The following is a 21,028-nucleotide window of genomic DNA, read 5'->3' as shown; positions in this document are numbered from 1 at the left end:
GCAAAAATACACTTTGCACTGCTTTGTGAATCAGGGTGTTTGTTGGCAGTGCAAAGTCACTCTGCATAGCGCTAAAAATTCCATGAATCCGGCCCTTAGTCTCTTGGCCCATCATGAGTGGCGGGCGGTATTTCTATGGTGGCACACACTCTAGTAAGTGTCTTTGTACCTGCATGCATTTGGTGTAGGATGAGGTAGCGTGTGAGTTACAAGAAGCCCCTAATTTCACCCTGTGTTCCCAGGGAAAGTGGGGATACAGTATGGCCACCATTTCCTCTAACCCCTCATCTTCCAATGGCCCCATCCGAGCATGTCCCGTTTCTTTGTTGTCCACTTGTACTTATGTTCTTGGGGTCCCGATGCCTGTTGGCTCTGGTGCCTTATAAATAAAAACAAACAATACACGTGGTACCAGTCTTAAGGAGTTCCTCGACCGTATATATGTATAAAAGGTGGTGTGCATTATGCTCAGCAGAATGCGCAGTACCACTTTTGACCACAAGCAAAAACTTTGACGCTTAAACGGATTATGCCACCGCATGCATCAGCGTTCTCCTTTTCACTTAGTCACGTGGCTTGTCAAAGTTTTGGGATGAATGATTGTACGCACCGCAGTCTGGAAGGTGGAGTGCAGTTGGGTAAGGAAGTGGGGTCGCTCAGTTAGGGCCAGCACCCTTTTCTCCACCATGGTGCACTCAACGTCATCATCCTGTATGATGACGTCCTTTTTCAGGATCTTGATGGCATAAAGTTCATCAGAACCCCGGCGTTCCGCTAGCATCACCTGGACAGAAAAGAAGAAAAAAGGGTGTAGTTAGTGGGGGAAGGGAAGGAAGGAAGGAAGGAAGGGAGGAAGGGAGGGAGGGAGGGAGGGAGGGAGGGGAAGGAGGGAGGGAAAGCTATGCAGAGCATTGGCTGTACAGTGCAGAAGAAAAAGGAGTGTAAAAGGAGAGCAGCATAAGAGATAATAGAGAGAGAAGACAGGATATTACAAAGGCATTCACCCATGGTGCATAATCCCCGAAAGAGAGAAAGGCAGGTCCCATACATTTCTTTCTAATCGGTACCTTGGCAGCAGTATTATTTCACATTTCACACAAGAGATTAGAGCCAGCCCAAAAACACTAAATTGATGCTCCAAGAAAGAGATATAGGAGGGGGAGTCTCAGGCTCAAATTGCAGTCTGTGTTCCTGCTGAACCTTAATTAGGTAGGCAAGAAAAGGCTGCTGGCTTCTCAGCTTTCAGGTACCGAGGACTGCTGACAACCTGCTGAGCTAAAGACAGGGACCAGGAGAAAAAGAAAACTGGCAACACTGAGTCTGAGAACAATTAACAGAGAAGAAAATCACAGCGACACTTCATTAACCCGTGCAGAGATGTGTTAACCCCAGAGAAACATCTAATCTTCAGCAATCACATAAAAATAACCCACCCTCGAAATAGGCCGTGCAAATGATATTTCACACCGGAAGGTCGAGGATAGGTGCAGTATTCCTCTTGGCAATCGTGAAAAATAGCCCCTCTGCAGTGCAGTATTCCACCTAGATTAATGGTGTGGATTAAGTACATTATAGCACAGAATTAATGTGCCAATGTTAAGGAACATATACTGGACAGTCCAGGATCCTTAGGGTAAGGCAATGGCTTAGGCACACTTTAGTGCTGTATTCCATTCAGGGGCGTTGCTAGGGGGGGGCTAAGGGGGCTATAGCCCCTGATCTTTTGGTTGTAGCCCCGGATAGAATCTCAGGAGCTACAGCCAAAAGACTAGCTAGCCCCCAGTCCCAACAGTTCCGACATCAGCTTAGCCCCGGGTCTTTTCCAGACCTAGCAACTCCCCTGATTCCATTCATCCATTCATTTTGACATTTGTATAGCACCTTTCACCATAATTACGGTTCCAAAGCAAACGTGCTTGGAGGGACGGAGCCCAAAATATGGGACAATTGGGAGGTGCTATTATGCATGTGTGCAGTTTGAATATTAAAGTTATGAGCGGGTGGCCAAGGCCCAGCTAGTCACCCATGTCTGAAAAGCATGAGGATGGGCACAACAGAGGTATACTATGAAATAAACAGGTGTGTATTATGTGGGTAGCTACAGTTCGAATTTTTTTTGTGAAAGATAGCTTCATTCTTATGGCAGAGGTGTTGTGCAATAGTGTTTGTGTTATGTCTGAGTGCAGGCTGTGTGGGAATGAGCCGTGTCTTCCGCTAAGTTACAAAGCTGTAGTTTGCGAAAGGAAAACATTGGTTAGTTGTACAAAGAGCAGTGTCTAAATGCTGGGTTACATCGATGTACAAAGAGCAGTGCTAAGTCTCAGATGCAATCTTTGTGCAAAGAATGAATAAATGCTCGCCCTCTGAGAGGATCTTAGAGTGATACACTGCCATCCCTAGTTCCTTCAAGGGCGACAGGGCCCCTCTTTCATGTCTACTTGCAGCCACAAGGCCCACCCTCATGCGCTTTAAAGTAACATACAGTGCTGACTGTGCAAGAGGGATCATTTGGCAATGCTGTGGCTTAGCGACAGATGGTGCAGTATTCCAACAGTAATGTGGCTGTTTAGTCCAAACAATTTGCATTGTGATCATTTATTTCAACCTATTTTTAGCAGTTCTTTTATTCTTTTTACAAGGGGTCCTTCCCATAGCCCCTTTACGATCCTGATTCTCCTTGTGCCTCATACAAATATAGCTTGTGGCATACACATCAAGGGTGTTGACTTTTGGTTTTCCCGAAAGGAGGATGGGGCCTCGAGCTCCTGTGTTCTTGGTGCCCCTGATATACATATACATATATATATTGGATAGTCGATTTGAGCCAAGTCACATAGTCCACAATGCCACCTGGTAGCCATCACTGGAAGTACACCTCCAGTTCTGAACATCATTAGCAAGGCATTATGGGCATGCAAATTAGCCCATAAGCAAAATGTTTACTCCAGGAAATTGCCTTTGTCTTTGCTTTGTCTTTGTCTCTGTCGGGTGCATTATCTGTAAGATGAGATGGGGAAAGGGAGATTGCTGACAGCAGAGTTTGGATAGTGTGTTTGGCGAATTGCTTTAAACTCTGTTATGATAGCAGGCATTTTCAGGGTATTCTAAGTTTAGTAACGTTTTCTAGGATTTTAGGTGTTGTGTTAAACGACCACCATTAGCTTTGGTGCATTTTAATTGAGTATTGTTACGTGTTACTAGTGGATTATGTGTGCCCATTGGATGTATTGCCTTCTGGCGCCACATGTTCTACATTGGATGTGTTGCACAATGGAAGGCAGGTTTTCGGGGTGTAGTGTTAAAGGTGTTTGGCTGTTCAAATGTATGTATCAGATTTGCGGGATCTATTGGAAATGTCATTAGGTGCCTTTGAAGTACCCCTTGTTGGGGATTGGATGTATGGTATAATTGTATTCCAGTTAAACAAGTATATGAACCTAAAGTTCTGGATGTGTTCTTAATGGTATTGTGCTGTACAAATGTGTATGCCTGATTTTCGCGATGTCTTGTAGGCAACACTGATGCTACCCTTCGTATAATGTGAGGATGTATTGTGGGCAACATCGATGTGACCCTAGTATAGGGATTTGGATTTAATTGAAGGCAACACAGATGTGAGCCTAGCATATGTATTTGGATGTATTGTGGGCAACACTGATGTGACCCTAGTATAGGGATTTGGATTTAATTGAAGGCAACACAGATGTGAGCCTACTATATTGATTTGGATGTAATTGAGGGAAACATTGATGTGACCATAGTATGTGGATTTGGATTTCATTTTGAGGAGAACACAGATGCGACCCTAGTATATGCTTTTAGATGTAATTGAGGGCAACAACACAGATGTGGCCCTAGTATGTGGATTTGAATATGATTGTGGGCAACAAGGATGTTACTCTAGTATATGGATTTGGGTGTAATTGAGGGTAAATCTCTTGTGACCCTGGCAAATGTTGATGTGTGCTATTTTATTTTAATGTATTGTAAAGATGGGATATGTGTTGTACTTGTATTTGTGTCCAGGAAACCGATGTGCTGTGTGGTATAGGTGTTTAAATATTTGAAAGCGAGGGGATATGTTGTGTAGGTGTTTATATACTGAAAGAGAGGAGATGTCTTGTACTGGTGTTCTAGTGTTTATGAAAGAGGTAGGTCACACTCGGAAGCAGTTTCTATTTTCCTTAAATGATAAGTTATGTATTCTGTCTAATAACCCCTCTGGCACCTCTCTGCCTTCTCCCTCAGCAGTGAAACTGCTTCTATCCTCTCCAACCAACTCCCTTGGAATTTCACTTGCTCTAAAACCTCTAATACTCTAACTACCACTATTGCATAATAACTAGAGTTTACTGAGTGAGGTCAGAGTGAATGAAGTCATGAGTGGAATGGATGCATGGTTGTAGAATGTTAGTGTTTGTGCTGACCCTAACGTTCCACCAAAGGAGAGATTTGGGGTAAGGAAGACTGGGTGGAGGGCACTGGTGGGTCCAGCACTTATATGGCGTTAAACACTCGTTCCAAGGGCTGGAATGGGAGGTAACGGCCCACGGCCTGAATTAAAGGCCAAAGCAAAGCAAAGCAAAGCAAGGGCTTTTAACAAGGGCCCTGGGGAGTTACTACCCTTTCCAGCTCTCCGAACGGGTGGCTAATGCTATTTGCTCCCATCCCATGGGCTGGGATGGGGCTAATTCAAAGTGTTTTCATTCCATGAATGGGTTGCCTTATGATGTCCCATTCACGGAAAGGAAAGACTGTTAAAAAATGACTGGCCATTGAAAGGGAGGAGGTGATCTGTACGGAGATAGTGGGTGTAGGAACCAGCCATCAAGTGGCTTGGAACGCAGGCTGGGATTGCCAGTTTTCAGCCCGTGTTCCTGGCTTCCTGATTGGCTGGCTCGCCACCCCAGGATGCAAATATTTTTTTATGTAACTGAACTTAGTTAGATGCTTATGAAATATACTTGCCTGAAAACCTACCCGAAGTTTCATGGAAGCTACTTTACTACAGAAAATCATTTTTATTTTTTACCACATTTCACAGTGACAGGAGGGCCTGTCACTCTGAAATACGCTTCTAGCACCACTGCATGCAGATGGAGCACACTCCTGACACTCATGTACTTAAGGGGTTAGGGTTTGTTCTACTGTTCAGCCACCACGGAAATGCGCAAGTCATCTTTGAGAATAAGGTGACCTGCACACGGGGAAATCATTTTACCGAAATGCCAGAGGTAGCGGAAGTGACATTGCACACGCTTCGACCTTCCTGATGACATCACAGGAAGTGATCTTATTTGGCCCAACCCCCAATTGGCACCACAGGTGGTTTTGGCACATGACCTTTCACCACTTGACATCACAGGAAGTGGCATCAACAGCTTTGATACACAACTTGATTGACACTTTGCACACCTGGTTTACAGACTTGGTTTACTTCTCATCTTTACGCTATGTGGCGCGCACTGTGTCACCTTGAAAGTCACTGGCGCAAGTCCAGGTCAGAAGGGGATCACATGTCTTATACTTCCAATCATGCACTCTATGATGGAGATCTGCCCTCTGCTAAATGTTCCTATTTCAATGATCTTCTGCAGACTCAATCTACCCAGCCTAGACGCCTTCTCTCTCCTCATACTCCTGACCACTCATGCAATTCTACATAGTCTGCTTCTGATCTTCCTTTATAAGTTTCCTCAAAGGTGGCCTCCATCTGAGCGTCCATTGAGTCTTCCAATTCTCTTACTTCTACTATGTCCTCTGCTTTGTATGCTAACACTACTATTTCCTTCTTTTCTCCAATTTCTAATGAGACGTCTTTGTTGCTAATTCAAGGCCACCCTACTGCTTCTCCTTCTGATCCAATCCCTTTATCGTTCATTCCTAACTTTATCCTTCTCTTGTCTCTTATCTTACCTCTCTTTTTAACATTTGTCTTTCTACTTCGATATTTTCCCTCTTCAGTCAAGCATGCCTCTATTCTGTCTAGTCTAAAGAAACCTTCCTTAGATCTTCCCCTTCCCTGTAACCTTCATCCTCGTTCTCTTCTTCTGTATCTTTCTAAGTTACTTGAACGCTTACATTATTCTCAAGTTTCTACTTTTGTCTGATAATTCCATTCTTCCTCGCTTTCAGTCGGGTTTCTGACCTTTTCATTCTACCTAAACTGCTCTTCTGTCCGTCTGTGATTCTTTACTCTCTGCTTGTTATTCTAAACACGTGTCTCTTCTTATTCTTCTATATTTGTCTGCAGTCTTTGACATAGTAGAGCATTTTCTTTTATTGTGTTCTCTCTCTTCTTTTGGGTTTTCTGGTTCTGTTCTCTCTTGGTTTAAGTCGTACTTATCCGAATTGACATTTCCGGTATCTTGGGCTGGTTCTTATTCTAAGACACTCTCTCTTCTTCACGGAGTTCCTCAAGGTTCTGTTCTTGGCCCATTCCTTTTTTCTCTTTATACTTCTATGTTGGCTGAAGTTATTTCATCTTTAGGTCTATCCCATCACTTTTATGCAGATGACACCTAACTTTTCTTGTCTTCCTCCTCTTTTACATCTGATGTTCATGATAAACTCTCAATGTGTCTCTTAGCTATTAACTCTTGGATGTCTGATCATGATCTTGTTCTAAATACTGGTAAAACTGAGGTTCCTTTCTTTGCCGCAAACATGATTCCTTCTCCCTTTCCTCCTTTCTTTTTTTGTTTTCTCCTTCCTAGCTTTCTATTTCTCCTTTAGCTCGTAACTTGGGGCTCTATTTTTACTCAGATCTATCTTTCACTTATCAAATTTTGTCTCTTCACACACCTGTCATTACCATCTGTACAATATTCGAAAAGCTCATCCTTTCTTAACTTTTGACACTACGAAACTGGTTCCTTCACTTATTATTTCACAACTTTTTTTTACTTTTCCACTTCTCTTTTTTGGACTTCCTGTCTCTCATCGTGCGCCTCTTAAGCCTGTTTTTAATGATTCTATTCGACTTCTGTATCTTTTTGCTCCTCGCGATTCTATCGCTTCATCTCTCTTTCTGCTATTGGTTGGCTTTCATTTCACTCTCGACTTAAATAAAATGTTCTTTGTCTAGTCTTTAAATCTTTTCATGGCATTGCACCTGTCCATCTCTCTTCCCTGTTTTATTCTCCTGCTCTTTCATTACACTCTCAATCTCAATTTCTACTCCTAGTACCATGTTCACTGTGTGCTCAGTCACGTTTTCATTCTTTTAGTTTGTTAACTCACTTTCATTAGAATTCTCTTCAACTTTATCTCTGCTCTATCACTTCATGTTCACAATTCCGTGCTTCCTTGAAGACTTGCTTTCTCGAATCTGATGTATGACTTTGATTATCATTTTCATTTTATTGTATTGATTATGGTCCTATGTACAGCACGTGGGTTTAAAGTGCTACATAAATTACAAATTAAATACAAAATACAAAATATACAACACTTCTGCCATAAGAAAGCAGCTACCTTTTATGAAAAAAAAATGAATTATAGCTGCACACACATGCCCTGATTCATAGAGCTGTGCAAAGTGTATGTTTGCATTGCAAGGTCACTTTTCAGCAGTGCAATGCAATTTTGAACCATGCAAAAGATTCCATAAATCGGCCCATAATGACACTCATCTTGCATACCACCTCTAGCCTCCCTCTCAAGATTACCTCCACCCACAGAAGAACTCAAATGCAGAGGAGCAGGGTGAGGATGCACAGTGATGCAGAAAGAACTGACAGGTTTTGAGCTTATGCATCTTTTTAAAAGGATGATGGTTCTGTGGGATGCTGTAGTGAGCCCAGGATGGTTTGGGACCATGTATGTCTCCTCTTAAAAGGCTCACTGGCAAACATTTGCCCTTGCAATTTCTTAGGGACAATGGGAAGGGACATTCGCTCATTTGAGTGGGGACACATCATCACTGAAATGAAGGAACTCCAACATCAGAATGCTGATTTCAGTGTTGCAGAAAGGGAGTTTGAACCACTTCTGTAATAGCAAATGGCAGCCTGTGCAAGCCAACATTCAATGTATGCCAATTGCAAAGAAGCTGCAGCGTTATCAATGTGAGCTCAGAAAGGTTGTGACTCTTCACATAATGGATAATAGCAACAGCCAAACACTTGATTCTTCTGATACATTCTGACACATGTAAGGACTGGATGTCAGACCAGCACATCTGCTTTCCCATGTGCCCATTTGATGGAACCTCTGCACATCCCTCGGGATGTTCTTGAGCCTCACCAACACATCATGCATTGCACTTCCAACACCAGGAAGATGCCACCAGACACTTATTGGTTTTGCTCTGCTGGCCAGTTTATCGTTAGAAGCTCACATGATATGCATGTGCTTCCAAGCTTGTGCAGCAGTGCACACTGTATGGGCAAGGAATATGACATTAGAGCAAAGCATTATTCTTAATCTCCGCTATTTTACTTATCTATATCTTCTTTGGTGTAACTATTATGGCCAACATCATCCAATGACCTAATCTACTGTCTCCCTTAATTTCAGTGTCCATAGAAAGATGCTTTCTAGACATCTCGCCTTGGTGAGGAAAAAGGGAACAAGATATTTATTTCTGATTCATTTACAGGTGGATGGGTAAACAGGCACACTTAAAGGGAGCACTTCAGTGTTGTTCGAAGATCCTCCTTCTGCCAAGGCTGTGAGTGATTGGTTTGATGGATGGGAGTTCTCTGACAACCCGATAAAGCCTTGGTACCTCGTTAGGCTGACTTCAACAGCAGAGGAGGTGGCAAAGGAAGGGGACAGACTGTACATGGTGGATTGGTAGTAATCAAATAGCAAAGCTGTGGAATATGCCCAATATTGTGCAATAGTCACACAGCAGTGCACTGAATTTGTCACACCATGGAGCTGTACTCCTAGGACCATGCCTTACGCGGCACCCACTGTCACACTGTACTTTCCAGGTAATGTTCTTCGAATTAAGCCCTGTACGACTTCTACCAATGGAATCCTTACCTTTCCAAAACTGCCTTTTCCAAGCACCATGAGGAAGTTAAAGTCTGAGATGTGGAAGCGACTGGTGCCAAAGAAGCTCACTCGTTTGGAGTCAGTAGGGCTCGGGCTGGGGCTAGGGCTGTGGCTGTGAACAGGGCCCCGTCTCACTTTCTGCATGGAAATGGAAAAAAGACAGCAGATAAGACTTCAACATATTTGCAGGCGTTCCAAGCATTTTTTCAATTCTTTCCAATTAGGCAGAGTTCAGGGGAGGAGATCGAGGTTCGTGCAAAATAGAGGTTCACCGAGTTAATATTTGCTCAGATCGTATTTGCACACAGTGAATATGCACAATGATTAAGAAAACGTACAGAGAATATGTGCTTTATAGATCTGTATCACACTGAGGCTTGTAGCAGGTATTCTGTCAAAAGGCGCCAAAAGCCTTTTCAGATAAGGCGATTAAGACAAATAATAAAGCATGAACTATGTGGGGCCGGATTAAAACATCAACTTGATTTTCTACCTTCTTTACATCTTTGCATGTCTCCGGATACTGCCGTGGTTGATTTATTTTTTATTTATAAATGTAATATGAACTGCCTGGAAGCTGCGCTTTAGTTGGTGGTAGCAGCAAGTAAACGAATACAAAATCAATCAGTTAAATTGTAATGTTGATACTACTTCCAATTCAGAATGGCCTCAAACACTCGACAATCCAATTCAAACAAATAATTGGCCTGCTGTAGGGGACCAGGAACACCTGTGGCGTTGAAGTAAGTGGGAATGCATGTAGGTGTATTCTCCCAACACTGGACAAGTGCAGTGCGGATTACCGTAGGACCGTCAGTGCTGAATGGAAACCTGAGCTGTTTTTACACATTAGCTTTTGAAATTAAGAACATAGGTGCTTGGGAAAGATGTGCGTGACATTCAAGTTGCACACCTCAGTTTGGCAATTTGGGAACTGAATAAATGAGGGCTCCATTACAGTTGTAGTGGATTTACCTCCCTCCCAAAAGCATTAGCACAATGATATTTTTCCTCTCACGAGGCACGTGTGACTTGAGATTCTCAGTTTTCCACTACTCCAACCATAACATCAAATAACAAAAAGCAAACTCTTGAACTCAGAATCGAGTGTATCTTGGTGAATACTGGTACTGGTACCAGGGACCCATTTTCCGCGTGCTGGAATACCATCCCCTTGCAGTGGGGGGAAGGGACATGTCTCTGCAGTTTGGTTAAGTCTTTGATGGGAAAAGGATGACCTAATATTCACTGAAAATACAACTGCCGTCCCTCTTTACTGAGCAATGCCATCTTTCTCACAAGATGCTTTTGATTTCTGAGAGGTACTTGCTCTGGCCCAACCGCACTGCCCATGGACTCCACCATTGAAATGCCACCCGTGGAGAAGCATTTCAAGATTACTGAGCCTATAAAGTCTTCTATGTGCACAGGCCTACTCCGCTGAGCCGCCAAGTAAATGTTGTTTGCAGTGAGGCATTTCTTTGTGGTGTGTGGGCAGATCTTCCCCAGCCTGGTTGTGGCCTAAAGTGTGGTCCACTCACATTGGACATCGTTCTGGTGGGAACACAATACCTATCCTAATGTTTGGAAACCGACCTTTTGAATCACTGACCTTTCTGTGTCTGGGTCGCTGCCATGCGCATCATTCAAACTGGGAACTGCACATGTCCGCCCCTATTTAGTTATATTTTCATGAATATTGCTGTGGTTTATTAACCACCACCTTACTGCATTATAACAAAGACTCGCAAAGGCCCTGAAAACACATACAATGACCCTTGTCATTTAAATGTACTGCGACTGAAAAATCTTTAGATACTGGAATGTGAGTACTAATGATCCCTCTAATTATGTTTATCTAAATGTGGAAATGGTTGGCCTTCGTGCGCACATTATTATTGTCCATGTGCGCAACTCACTAACGAGATAAACCACTTTGTGAGCATGCATAGTTAATGGTATCATCTTCGAAGAGAGTTTGGAAGAGAATTTCCCCATCACAAAAACTAAAATTCTTTACAAATCAGTATAAAAGGTGCCTTTTACAGCATCTTTCCAAAGACATAGGGTAGACAAACATATTTGATATGTGGTTATAAAAACAGCTCTTCAGCTAGTCTAGACTTCAGGATCTGCCACTGTATGTAGGAACAGGGATCTGTGTGATCACTGCACATTTTTTACTGAGCATACGAAAATATCAAATGCATTGTATTGCCGGATTTTGCTGCATATGTATATATGCGGGGGAGACCCCCGCAAGATCCCCACCGCCCCCTATATTTATTATTAAACTTTACCCACCCCCCACATATATATGCAGCAAAATGGGGCTGTCAAAATTCAACATTTTGGTCTGTGAAGTAATGGGATGTGCAGTGATGGCATTACACCTAGGACAAGTACTCATGTGCAGAGAAAAATATGTTTAAACTCAACCAACATTGTATACTCAACATAAACAAAAGGTTCAGTTGTGGCTATACGTTTGTTGACACTGTAAAAATGCAGAAAGTGCTGTATGCCATTGGAAAAAAAGCACTCAGGTGCATTACAAAAACAAATATCACTTATCAAAACTGATGTGGCTGGCAGAAATATCAAGCAGGATACAATACTTGCAGATGGAAAAATGGCACCAAAAAGGAATGTGCCAGAAAACATGCCAATGGAAGTTCATGTGCGACTTTAATGAAGTAGTTAAAAAGGCCTGGAGAACATGCCTCTCAAAATGTATTTAAGGATGATGCCTGCATCAGAAAAACTGGACCACAGAATATGATGATCAGAATGTGTCCTGTGACTAGAGCTGTGACTCCTCTTACTCAAAACCAGCCCTACAGCTAAGTGGCATACACATCACCCATGTGTACTCCCTAAAACAGGAACATTTCCCCAACATAAATGGGAAGAAATTGACATATAGGAGCCTACCACCTGCTTCTACACACAAAGCTCCAATAAAATGTTCAAATCAGTAACCAGCAGAGCAGTGTCAAAGGAAGGAACTCTAGAAATATAACTGCCCAATGTCAGACGAATTTTAAGGAGAATTATCATCTTTTTATGAGCAAAAAGTATTCATATTGCCATAGCTAATTACATTTGTACTCGCTAAAAATTGATTCAAAGTAGGGCGTAACATCTTTTTAGAGCTCTGCTTGTAATCCTGACATAGGAAGTGAAATGACAGGACACTTAATACAACTTACAGTTTTACCCATCCTTCCTCACCACAACCTGGACACATTCAACAAGAGTCTCATTGAGGTTTCTTATGGAACCCTTTGAAGAAAATCACATACATCTGCTTTTCAAGTTAATAACAGCAATACTTAGAGGTACAACGGATTGAGTGGCTTTGGTAACTGGGGACCCCCCTTCTACAATTCAGTGTCATCAGTTAAACAAGATGCATGGGGATGCTAGAAGCAATGAACTCATGACACATGATTATATCGAAAAGCCTTCAAAATCTGAGCAGAGAAAGATTCAGAAGGTGCATGGTCCTAGTGTGTTTCTAGAGTGTCCTATCCTTTAGCAGACAAACACCACATGTCTTGCACTGTACTGTTGAAATGTCTGACTTGATTTTTGAAAGTTGCTGATTTGTCCTTCACCCCTACGGAGTGTTCTCGTATTGCCTTCCCCTCTGTAACCTTCCTTGGTGCCTGTGCTAGCCTCTAATACTAGTTGCCTGAGATCTGTAAAAAGTGAGGGATTGTAGCAGTAAAACATGCACTGGGATATTTGCATACCTGCAATACTCTGTTAGTAAAACATGGTTGCATAAGAGATTGTTTGGAATATACCCCACCCTTATATTTCTTGGTAGTATTATACAAGTTCTCAGTGAAACTGTGTTTGTATAGCAGAGAGATACCATATAATTTGTTAAGGTATTTGTCTTAATGGAACTCTGAAAACTTGGAAAGAATTGTGTGAAAAGCATTCCAGCTCTCTGAATATCCGTTGCCCTAATACTATGTACGAGTAATGCCAGGCATGGTCCATACATCTTCTCATGGAAAATAACCACAGACTCATCCTGTGGATTGGTGAAGGGATTTAATGACAATCAGCAAAGCCAGCATCAGGACAACAGCAACTCAACAACAAAATTAGGCCCTGCACAGCAACCCACCTGCCCTGCAGGCACTGAGTTTTATACTACACCTGCATTTCAATGGAAAAGGAGGTTTCAGACATTGCATGATATTGTCAAGCAACAATGTTTCAGGTGTATGAACAGTGTCTTAGCATACGAGTCTTAGGCAGAGGCTGTGTTTTCATGCCCAGGAAAGCATAATCAGGATGGAAGGCAAACAGTGATGCATTTCTGGTGTGCTGTGCAAGCTATTGCTACAGTTCATGCCCGGCTCTGGGCATGCAAGCCCGCGTACTATATGACCACTACCATCTGATAAAGCCGCCTTGCCTAGGAAAGCAGGACCCTAAAACATGCTTCTATTTGCCAAATGAAAAACACGTCAGAGACGAGAACAGTGGAAGCGAGCAACGCTAGATACAAGGAGGTAAAGCCTTTGAGTTTAGGACTGGGACATTTGAACACAGGGCTTACACGACAATTGCAATCAAGGCACTTGTTAAACATGGCAGTCAGCGTTGGCTAAGAATTATTATAAAGAAGCACAGTGATCAAGGAGCTCATTAAAAATGCTCAAAACCCAGATTTTACCCTCACACCATTATCAATTTCAGGCCAAATAAATGATTGTGCAATGTGCTTGCCACTTAAAGGGTAATGTTAGCAATGCTAAAGTAGGAAACACTGAGCATGTTATTTACCTACTCAATCTCCTAAGAGGGCACATTCATATTTGAGTTTTAAAATGCATTAACTTGCAAGGGTACTGCTTCAAAGCTCTTGTGTAACATACATGCAAAGAATAGTAAGCATGGGATGAGGTTACACATCTACGTAGCTTGCTTACTTACAGTCAGTATCTGATATTTGAGCTGACAGTTCGGGTGCATAGTGTTGGTGACGTGTTTGTTAAGCCACCATGAACAACCAATTCTACTGCCTGAACGCTACTCATATTACAACAAATATTAAGCAAGTGGATGTGGGTACAAGTCCGGTAACCTTTCACAGAGCCAAGGTATGCAGAGTCAAGGTTGTCCGGCAATATCTAAATGTGGCCTGGGGCAGAAGTTAGAGTTATACGTGTACTGGAGTAAGGTGTAGGAGTAATGGGTGGCGATGGAAGGTTATGTGTGTAATGAGTGTGGGCAGATTTTAGTTCGATTCTCTGTTTATAGAGCCACTTTTTCATATTCGTGTTTAACCTCTTGAGGGTGTATTCTGTTTTGAGGATTTTTAAGGTCACAATCGCATTGCAGGGTAATGTATCAAGGCTATTGTTGAATATCACCACTAGGTAGAAAAATGTAGCTTTGTTGAGTGAGAAAGCTAATATCAGGTAACTGTTGTGGCTTGTGCCTTGTTTATTCTTGAGAAGGTGGGAATTATCTATGTGCGCTGCTAATATTCCACTGACCGACACCCAGCAGGAAGTTCGCCAAGCAGACAAGCGCACAGCTTGGAGGGAACATTGGTAATACTCCATCTTGGTACAAAACCAACACGACTCATTTTGGAATAATCAACAGTAGATCCTGGACTTCCTTAAAGATCCTTCATCTCCAGCTATTCTAGAGACTTGTAAGAGAATATGATAGCTACATATGGCATTCAGGTGACAATATTGACAGTTGCAACTACTTGAGTAAATGGCAGAGGTCAGATACTATAGTATTTGTGAACGAACCCCATTTGCTCGCTATTGTTTGAATATCAGTACATAATTGATGTTTTTATGTAATTTGATTATTCAAAGTTTTGTTAAATAATAGTGTGTGATTTATTTCTGTGAATAGTTGTTTATAAATATTTTTCTAACTGAACATTAAACTTAAGAATAGCAATGTGCAGAGATAGTTTAACTTCTTCCAGCACAGTTGATTTGGCCCACAAGTATTTTGTTACAAACAGATGTCTAAATCGGCTATACGTGCGTAATACAGTGCCTGGACTTGTCGAGGCTCACAGAATCATTTGAAGAGATTCTGCTCTGCAACATGATGAATACTGGAAAGGAGCAGGCTCCCTCTAAGTCAGAGGAGGGTAAAATGGGATGTCAATGAATGAAATACCGAAAGGAACATCCAGGGAGACATCTGAAGGTAAAGGGAGATGCTGGAACAAAAACAGTGCTCGAAAAGAGGGACACATAAAAAGGGATAGGAATAAACAAGAAAATAACTACAAAAAAGCTAAACGAAGCAAAAAGGAGAGAATGCAATTAAATATGGGCAGAGCGGATGAGGAGAGAAAATGTGACGCATCAATTCAAGACAGAAAAATGGGTAGATCAATGTTGGTGAAAGAGATTAAGCGAAACATAATATGGCAAAAAAGACAAAGTGCAAAGTGCTAGAATAAGAGACAGAATACAAATGCGTGGGGGAAACCCTCCAGACTACATAAGTTGTCCTACTAAAGTCTTCATACCAGAGCCTTGAGCTCCATCTAGGTGGTTTAGTGTGTAATTCTCAGAGTCTCCTCCTTGTGCATGTCCCCTATCTGGGTCTGGTAATCTAGCCCAGGAATATACTGGTAATACGATTATTCATTCTCACCGCTCCATAATTCCTCTTGTTCAGTGTTAATGAGGTTGTTGGCAGGGAACCAATGTTGCAGAGAGGAGAATGAGGGTCTTAGCCCTCAAGGCCAATGCAGTACCATGCATCACCTTATATTGCTGGATCCCATCTGCCAGATGGGGTCCTGCCAGAGACTCACCAACATGACCCAAGAATCAAGAGTGCTGCATAGGGGAATGGAGGTTTCCATCATTTGCCACAGGATCCCCTATGCCAGAAGGGACTTACCAACATTATCATGAAAGCAACACTGGTACCGGAAGGTAATGTAGTATGTCAAACTTTGACGGAGGATCCCATATGTCAAGGGGGACCTTCAAAGGACAATACTGACATACTAGCAATACCAAGAGCTCCAGAACCACCAAAGGCAAAGAAGCAACTGCAGCCACAAGGAAGAGGCAAGGAGTAGATTTACAGCCAGGTTGGCGAAAGGTTGGAACTTCCGCTTGGTCCAAGATGGTCTCCGGTGCCTTTACAGAAACAGACAGCTGCCAAGGGCATCCAGTTATGTTAATGAGAGTATAAAACCCTGGAGCCTATCAGACAGTGCATAACAAAGCAGGGGATAACCACACCAATACCAGGATACAGAACAAATGGCTACCCAGGAGAGAAGCCTAAAACAGGACAGGGAATACATGGGCCAAGGACAACAGTGGTGCTAGAGAGTGACTCTTGACCAGTTAGGTCAAAAGCCTGCACGAGCTGAGAACACAAGGCCTAGGAGAGCAAAGAGGCCTAAGTTGCTGCCAGGCCTGAAAAGGTTGAGTTGCTTGGACCCATGAGATGCTACAAAGCGAGCTTGGCAGTATAGCCCTGAGGAAAGTGAGCTGAGCCCTATCTCTGAGGAAGATTGTGAGCTGGCCATTGTAGCCCTAGGAAGCAAATGAGCTGTGTTTCCATTTCCCCGATAGAAACAAAATGGACACTATGGGCCTCGTTATGTGTTTGCCGGTCCGGAATAAATGCTGGAATAAATGACAGTAATTCCGGCATGGCATTTATTCTGGACTGGCAAAACCCAAGTCTGTTGGTGGGGGAAACGGATCTCCTGGCAGGCCTAACCTGTCAATAGATAAATCCCCTACTGGCAGATAAATGCCTGAATCCCATGCCATGGAGTCCCATGGGACTGCGTGTGAATGGGAACTTACCCTCACTCTGCGCCCGTAATATCTCTACCAGGCTATCAGGAGGCACAGATGTTAGGTCATAGTTTCCGGTATCCCTCCGGAATTACCGACAGGATACCGGCAATCCTGTAATGAGGACCTTTATCTCTGAAAGAGTGGAGCTGGGCACTATATCCTTGCGAACTGAAAAGAAATGGGCTGGGAACTATATCACTAAAATAATTACTAATAGTTAGACAGAAGCTATATCCCTAACTTAAGACTGTGTTTGGGAGTCAAGGAGAGTGCTAGATGTTATACCCCTAAAACTGTGTTTGAGAGTTGGACCACATGCTGAGTGTTATATCCCTAAGACTGTGTCAAGAAGCACACAGGGCACTGCATCCCAGAAAATGTGTTTAGATCAGAAGCCCAGAGTTAGACAGTATGCCTACTGAATAGGATACCCCGGATGCACTACTGTATGTCTCCCTCTGACCAATGTTCCCCCTAATTATTTTTCACTAAGTGCGGAAATGGTTGGTTTTCATGCGCATAGTATTTTCCATGTGTACAACCAACGAGATGAGCCACTTTGTGAGCATGAGTTGTTAGTGAGCTACAATCTCCGAATAGATAGGGAATTTCCCCTTGCCAAATACTGCAACTGTTTACAAATAAGTGTAAAAGGTGCATTTTACAACACGTTTTCCAAACATATAGGCTAAAAAAAAAAAAACATTCATACGTGATCATATGGAGAGCTCATCAACCAGTTCAAGACTTCTAAATCTGCCATAGTTTCTACTAAAAGAGCAAATAATGTGTATGCAAAAATTGTACACACAAAAAAAAAAACATTGAATGTTAAGTATAAACATTAGGTTTAGTTCTGGCTATTCATTTGTTGACACTACTCAGCGACAATGTAGAAAGTTTTATGTAATTGGGTAAAACGCTTGTGGATGGCAAAAAACAAATGTTGCTTATCAATGATGTGGCTGTCAAAATATTCAGACACGATACAATATTTGCAGATTGAATAATGGCAACTAAAGGGAATGCATAAAAAAATATGCCAATAGGAGTTCATGAGCCACTTTAATGAAATAATTCAAGGGCCAGGAGAACATGCTTCATAATTTGTCAGCATAATAATTTGATCAAAATAACTGCAACACATGATATGATTATCGGAAGTGCTAGGCCTCCGCATAGTATCCACATTATGTTGTCCTGCGAGGTTATGATAACACATATACAAAACCAGCCTAACAGGTAAGAGGCATATACATCATCCATTAAACAGGAAACTGTGCCCACAGAAATGAAACTCAATTAATGTATAGGAGCCTACCCTCTGCTTACTTCCACAAAGTTCCACTGATATTTTTCCGAATCGGTGACCAGTTGAGCAGTGTATAGGAAGGAACTTTAATAATATTACTGACCATTTCAAGAGGAATTTTAAGGGGATACATCTTTTAATATGCATGCCATAGCCTAACTGGCAAAGCTAATTACTTTTTGAATCCCTGAAAAATCATTTGATTTCAAGTAAGGAGTAACATCTTATCAGAGTCCTGCTTGTAACACTGGCAAAGGAAGTGAAATGACAGGCCACATAATGCAGCTTATAATTTGCCCGCTCTTCCTCACCACATCCTAGAACAAATTCAACAAGAGGCAACCTCAACAAGAAAATGACATATATTTGCCTTTCAAGTCCATAGCAACAATGCTCAGATGTACAACAGGTTGAGTGCCATCTTCTCTAACAAGGGAGCCCACTTCTAGGAATCACTGTTATCAGTTCAACCAAATGCATGGGGATGCTATAGGCAATACACACAGAACAGCAGCTGAGCATAGAAAGAAAAGGAATGTACAGTTTCCTAGACTGTTACTAGAGTTTCGTGTCCTTTAGCAAACACACATTTCCTTCATTGTCCTGGACTGAAGAAACGTCTGACTTGGTTTTTGGAAGTTGCTGATTTGTTCTTCACCGCGAACAAGTGTTCTCCTATGCCCTCCCCCAACCCCTGCACAGCAGGCTCCTGTGCTAGCCTCCAATACTAGTAGATAGGGTTCTGTAAAAAGTGAGGGATTGTAGAAATGACACTCACTGGGATATTTACATAATCACAAAACTTTGTAGGCAAAACATATTTAAAGCCTCACCATGATAGTATGTGCCTTTTAGGAAGAGGCCATGAACCTGCATGTGCATAATTATTTTGAAGTGTATACAAGATTATTTATAACATACCGCACCATATATTGTTGGGTAGAATTATACAAGTGCTCAGTGAAAATGTTTTTGTATAGCAGCGAGTTACAATATAATTTGTTACAGTCTATGCCCAAGGAAAGCATTCTAACTGTCTTAATATCTGTTGTCCTAACACTATATACTAATAATGCTTTTTTGCCTACTCAAAATCTTAATGTTTGAGTTTTATAATGTGACAACTTGCAAAGGGACAACTTCAAAGTGTTTGTGCAACATATGTACAAAGAATTTGAACCATGGGTTGAGGTTACACATCCAAGCAGCCAAATTACTTTACAGTCAGTATTTTCTCGATATTTGAGCGGATTACATAGTGGGTACATAGTGTGGCTGACACTTTTGCTAAGACACTGAGTAACAGAAGTTCTGGTGCTTGAACGTTATTCATATTACAACAAAAATAGCACACGTAGATGTAGGTACAAGTCTGATAACCTTTTGAACAGCCATGTTACGCAGATTCAAGGTGGTCCACATATAGCTCAATGTGGCTTTGGGTGGATGTTAGCGTCATTAGGTATAAGTGTGGTAGAATCAAGTATAGGAGTCATGGATGGGGAGGGAAGGCAATTTAGTTAATGTGTGCATGCATATCGCGTCCGGGTCCAGGTCCTCAGAATGAGGAATTACCGGGCCATTCCGAGTCAGGAAGGCCCGGTAATTCCTCCCTCCAAGGACCCAGACCCGGTCCTTCCCCATTCCCATTTCAGCCCCCATAGGGCTGAATGGGAATGGGAGAGGGAGCAAACAACGGGCCATTACGAGTTGCCCCGTTGTTTGCTCCCTCTTCCCCTTGCGGGACCCGGTAAGCACGCCTGGTTTGACCAGGCGTTGCTCCCTGGGTCCCGCGAGGGGACCACGTAATGAGGCAGTACAGGGTAAACGGCACAGGCACATTTTACGGCGCCGTTTACCCTGTACTGCCAGGGTCGTAATGAGGCCCAATGACTTGTGAAGCACTTTACTGCCCTCCCCCATTTCCTCTTGTCCCCATCTGCAGTCCTCATATTCTCAGTCGATGCAAGTCTGGGATAATGGTGTGCTTGCTGTGGCTGGGCCTAACTGGTGCTGGTTGTGTGGGAGCTGCAGAGTGGTGCCATCTGCCAAAGGGGAAGAGGACCAGAACAGTGCTTGGAGTTGTAGAGACAAGCAGTGATTCTGCAACTATGCTGCAAACGCTACTTGATTAGTGTTCTGGTGAGGGGAGCAGAAGGGTGGTAAGGGGCAGCATGGCATAGAGAGTTTGCACTTTTTGGAAGCAGAGTTGGGGAATGGCTGGACAGTCTGTCCTCAGACGCAGGGGGGGAATCACCTGCTTAAAGTGGATTGCTGTTAGGGGGTACCTGGGGCAGGTCTGGTGAGAGGAGCTAACTCGTTGCAGTCGCGGTGTACAGGGAGATGGGTTATTAATAGTATGGAGCTAGAGCAACCTTCAGGGTTGTAGCCAAGTGATTGTTTTCAGGTGGGGCTTATTGGGTCAGGGGAGAGTATATATGTTTTAAAAAAGGACATCAAAAAATATAAAAGCAATATAAATTGAAAATGTGCATATATTTGCCACCCTATGCGAATGTTTGTTGCTGTGTATGTCCCGAGTGCACCAGCCCCTTCTCTCTCCCTGAGTCTGCTCTCTTTCCCCAGCCCGGGGAATACCAGCAGATCTAGAAAAAGTGCAGGAAGAGTGGTTCATGAAGGCAGAGACGGTTTCATGGACGAGAAACTATGGTGCTGGTCTAACAGGCACAAGAGGATGCCTAGGGAGCTAAATGTGGGGAGGGCAATGGTGTGCAAGGGAGATTCGAATGCAGAGGAAAAAGTGGTATGAGTTCAGGAGAGGAAAATGCAGGTGTGCAGTGAGAGACAGTGTTATAGGTGTAAACAGGAGTGCAGCCAGATCAGAAGAATGGGGTGCAGCCGAGAGTGA

The 21,028-nt window shown here is 42.7% G+C and overlaps 1 protein-coding gene across 1 annotated transcript in view; it reads right to left on the bottom strand.

Annotated features, from left to right (window-relative positions):
- The window catches only part of PRKCG (protein kinase C gamma), a 1,699,783-nt gene that overhangs the window by 203,649 nt on the left and 1,475,106 nt on the right, over positions 1 to 21,028 (bottom strand). The window contains exons 10-11 of the mRNA XM_069637367.1: positions 8,995 to 9,144; positions 611 to 784 (exon numbers count right to left, since the gene is read on the bottom strand). Of these exons, the coding sequence (XP_069493468.1) occupies positions 611 to 784; positions 8,995 to 9,144 (324 nt within the window). The remainder of the gene's footprint in view (positions 1 to 610; positions 785 to 8,994; positions 9,145 to 21,028) is intronic.

Source organism: Ambystoma mexicanum, chromosome 1q (assembly GCF_040938575.1).
Source record: "Ambystoma mexicanum isolate Mex_15411 chromosome 1q, UKY_AmexF1_1, whole genome shotgun sequence".
Classification (NCBI taxonomy): Eukaryota; Metazoa; Chordata; class Amphibia; order Caudata; family Ambystomatidae; genus Ambystoma; species Ambystoma mexicanum.
Note: the sequence above shows the minus strand (reverse complement) of the source record. Positions and strands in the feature narration are given on the sequence as shown.